The sequence below is a fragment of the Amblyomma maculatum genome, chromosome 1 (genome assembly GCF_055883805.1).
Source record: "Amblyomma maculatum isolate TAMU_Amacu chromosome 1, ASM5588380v1, whole genome shotgun sequence".
NCBI lineage: Eukaryota > Metazoa > Arthropoda > Arachnida > Ixodida > Ixodidae > Amblyomma > Amblyomma maculatum.
The window spans coordinates 468,208,277-468,212,654 of record NC_139344.1 but is presented as its reverse complement, the minus strand read 5'-3'; the positions used below and the strand labels follow the sequence as shown (position 1 = coordinate 468,212,654).

The 4,378-nt window shown below is 49.0% G+C and overlaps 1 protein-coding gene across 1 annotated transcript; it reads left to right on the top strand.

Annotated features, from left to right (window-relative positions):
- The first annotated feature begins 368 nt into the window (after positions 1-368).
- On the top strand, positions 369-2,421 carry LOC146209907 (uncharacterized). The gene has a single exon (XM_084587467.1). The coding sequence runs from the start codon at positions 383-385 to the stop codon at positions 1,286-1,288; it is 906 nt and encodes a 301-aa protein (XP_084443593.1). The 5' UTR covers positions 369-382; the 3' UTR covers positions 1,289-2,421.
- Positions 2,422-4,378: the final 1,957 nt, after the last annotated feature.

Below are 4,378 nucleotides of genomic sequence, written 5' to 3'. Positions count from 1 at the left end.
TGTTTTATCATGTGTATTTATGTTTTGTGTTTGACGGCAATAAAGAAAAAAAATAAAAGTGTGGCGCAGTGGAAGCGTGCTGGGCCCATAACCCAGAGGTCCGCGGATCGAAACCACTTTCTGCTATATCTTTTTTTTTTTTGTTTTCAAAAAATCAGTCAATTAATTCTCAGGCAACTGTAATCGCTTTGTTGTCTGCAATGAAGTGCATTTCACTTTAACTGCATGCTTTTCCAGCAGCCCGAGCTGGCATCGTTTTTACCCATGTCTCTTCGTTGCGCAATTTTATGTGTGCATAAAATCTGGGTTTAAAGATGGTCATAAAATAAAAGCAGAGTGGCGCAGGATTCCATTTCCGGCCACCGAGCGTGACGGACGTGTTATGGCGAGCTCCGGTGGAGCGGCTACAGCGGCCATGTCGAGCCGCGGTGACAGGGTTTTCGCATCGAGTGAAGAATACCAGGTCGTATTGCCTAGTTTGCCTACAGGACGATTCGTTCTAAACACTGTTTTCTTGCACGGAGACATCAGGGTTCGCCCATACCGGGTGGAAGATTTCCGGGATGCGCTCGCTCCCCTATCGCTCCTGCCGGAAGTTATCGCCCTAGGGGCGTACCGCATGAGCCACGTTTGGGCCGTAACCTTTAAGGACGACGTGGGCGTAAAGAAGATTGTGCAAATGGGTGAGCTGAAAGTGAAATCTGCTCGATGCCTCGTGATTGACCCGGCGAACCGAGACATCCGAATGAAGCTACATTGGCTGCTGCCCAGCGTACCGGACGAGGACGTGCGGCTCGCTTTCGCGCCGTTCGGCAAAGTGACCGACATATCTAGGGAGCGGTGGCGCGCACAGGGTGTGGCGGATAAGGGTTCGACCACGAGGCTTGTGACGTTGAAGTTGAATGCCGGCGTGAAGCTGGACGACCTGCCCCACCAGGTGAACGTCGCTGGAGAGCTAGCCCTTGTGGTCGTTGCGGGCAGGGCTCCCCTCTGTCTGCGGTGTCGAGGCACGGGCCACATTCGGTGCGACTGCCGCATTCCACGGTGCGGTTCCTGCCGTCGCTTCGGACATGACGAGAACCAGTGTTCTCGGACGTACGCCAGCGTCGCCGGGCCCGTGAGCAGCGGAGACGCTGCTGAACTGCTCATGGATGAAGCCGACGCGGAGGAGGCATCGAGAGCGGCTACTGTATCGTCGCTGCAAGAGACCACGGCGGGGGCCCCACAGACGGAACAACTGGAGTGTCAACCTGTCGCAGGCGCAACGCCCGAGAAGTCTTCCCCATAGTCTGCATCGGCCGTCGCCGTCGTGCCGAATGGTGCGGCTGTGACATTATCTGACTCTGTGGTTAGCGACACCCAGCCCATGGACGCTCTCGGTGCAGCGGTCAGCCAAACGGTCGGAAAACGGCCGCACGAGCAACTTGCTCCGAATGTGCCCCAACTTGGTGCCAGTGGCGGAGACGAGCCACCGACTAAAACATCAGGTATGAGGCGTTCGACCTTGAAGCCGCGTCCGAACATTCCTGTAGAATCACGGCAGGCGGGTAAACCGCCTCCGTAGTTTTGTGTAGTTCATGCCATACAGAGGTGGCACGGGGTTCCGGGGTTTGTCGTTTATGTAGACACCATGAGATAGGGTCCTTTTCTTTCTTCGACATGGCAATCAACCTCCCTGAAGCGCTACGTGTAGCTACAATAAACGTACGGGGCCTCGGAGCAAGAAGGCGACAGTGCCAGCTTAACCGCCTTTTCATTGAGAACGATCTGCACGTAGTAGCTGTTCAAGAAACCAAAATTTATAGCCAAGAAGCGACAGATCGAATGGTGTCCGCTTTCAGACTGCATTTCGACGTTTGTGTGTGTCATTCAGTTTGTTCCTCTGGCGGCTGTGCCCTTTTCATACGTAACAAAGTTGGTATAAATGTGCAGTCGCTGTTTCGTGTCAAAGTGGCCGGCTCCAGATTGTTGATTTTTCACATTACGATGTAAACTTCAGAGTTATGTGTGTGTATGCACCTAATATAGCTTCCGAGAGAATGATGTTTTTTGAACGTTTCCAAACGAACCTAAATTGTGAAAAGGTCATAGTTTTGTTGGGGGATTTCAACTGTGTTTGTCGCGCTGAAGACCGTGTAAAATGCTTGACAGTGAAGGATAAGAGTGCGGAGATCCTGAATTCAGTTATTCACGGTCAAAACTTGGAAGATGTTGGAAGTGTGTTTGCAAATGCTACTCAACTGCAAATCACTCATTTTCAAGGCAGTAGCCACGCACGACTTGATCGGTTGTATGTATCGCTTGAATTAGTGCCGCTGTGTGCATCGTATGAGGTTAGACCAGTGTGCTTTAGTGATCACTGTCTAGTGATTGCAAACTTCGGCAGAAATCAAAGCAAAAACATCTTTAACTGGGACCTATGGAAACTCAGCACGAAATTGTTGGAGGACGAGGGTTATGTTAAGGACGTTGAGGAGGAGCTAAAAAAGTTGCTCGCAGAGCAGCCGATAAGTGTTGCCGTGGGCTGGGAAGAATTTAAACAGGCAGTTAAACTGAAGGAAATTGAAAAAAGTAGTAAACTGCGATTTGAACAGAAACAAAACGAAAAACACCTGTGTGAGCAACTAGAATTCCTTACTGGTATAGAATGCGCTCAACCAGGTACATTTTCCAAAGAACTAAGGAGCATCAAGATACAGTTGAAAAGATTAGATACGGATAAGTACAGAGCGGCGGTTATTCGTGCACGGTCTGAGAAGCTGTGGGCCGCTGAAGCACCTACAAAGCGTGCTTTATCGGACGAAAAGCGATCCTCGAGCCGTAAGGAAATACGGAAAATGCGAAGTGGGAATGATGTTTCGTCGGACGGCAGTGTTATCAAACATGTAATTGCCGGTCATTTCAAAGACCTACTTGGTCACCCGCGAAAAATGGTAGGGGAGTTTGAAGCAGGATTTTTGTCTCTAATGCTCAAGCTTGATGATGAAGAAAAGGAGCGACTAGAAATGCCAATTTGCGTCGAAGAAATAGAGGACGCAATAGACGCTCTGCCAGCTGGTAAAGCACCGGGCCCTGACGGATTAGGGGCGTCTTTTTATAAAATGTTTAAGCCAATGATAGCTCACCTCCTCCTGAAGGTTATCAATGAAGCTTATGAGCAAAACCGTGTTCCACTGTCCTTCAGAACTTCTCATATCACACTGATTCCGAAAACTGAGGAGCCGGAAAAGCGTTTGTTGGTGGGATCTTATCGCCCGATAAGCCTCACCAACGCTGATTATAAAATATTTATGAGAGTGTTGGCAAGACGACTGCAATGTGTGATAACAAAGCTGGTTGGAACGCATCAGACTTGTGGCATAAAGTGACGGAGCATCGCCACGAACATTCACGTAGCGCGAAGCGTACTAGAATGTTGTGACGCACTTGGTGACCATGTGGCAATGATCCAACTGGATCTCGCAAAAGCATTTGACCGGGTGTCGCATGATGTGCTATTTGCCATATTGGATCACTCCAATGTTGGTAATTTAATAACAGACGGCGTCAGAATGGCGTATGCCAACTGCACAACGCGAATTATAGTGAACGGAGAACTGACCGAAAGCCTGCAAGTTCGGTCGTCAGTTAGGCAGGGCTGTCCCATGTCGCCCCTGTTGTTTGCACTTTACCTTGAGCCTCTTTGCTTGGCTATCCGAAATAATGAGATCGTAACGGGCTTCAGGCTACAGTCAGCGCATGTTAAAATATTGGCCTATGCCGATGATATTGCGGTTTTCTGTTAAGATAAAGATAGCATCTGTGAAGCCACAAATGTAGTCCACAAATATTATCAGTCTACGGGGGCGTTAATAAACTGGGAAAAGAGCTATGGCTTCTGGCACGGCAGTTGGGAAGACACGCCAGAGTACTACTCTCGACTGCAGTGGTCAGCGATTCCTACAATGTATCTAGGCGTACCTCTCCAAGCATACCGGGACCCTGATTCGTATTGGAGAGATGAAACTTTAAATGCAAAAGAAAAGGCTGATGCGTGGCAAGAAAGGCAATTATCTGTATTTTCGCGGGCTACCGAGGGCAATTTATTTCTCACTGAAAAAATATGGTATGTCATGAATGTGCTCATTGCCTCTCGGATCAGCATTCAAAAATTGCACCGGGTTTTCGCTGTTTTTATTTGGGCATCGACGTGGGAAAGAACCAGTCGGACAAACTTGTTCCTGTCTGCAAAAAAAGGTGGGCTAGGCCTTGCACATTTGGTTTTGAGGCAAGTCGTCTCACGATTTATGTTTCTGCGAAATAAAAATGACATGTTCCTGCGCACAGTTGTGCAACTCCGACTGTGCAGACTCCTTCCAGGATATGTGGTATGCTCGTG

Excerpts from the sequence above, each read along its gene's own strand:
- LOC146209907 (XM_084587467.1), top strand. The coding sequence starts at position 383 with ATGGCGAGCTCCGGTGGAGCGGCTACAGCGGCCATGTCGAGCCGCGGT.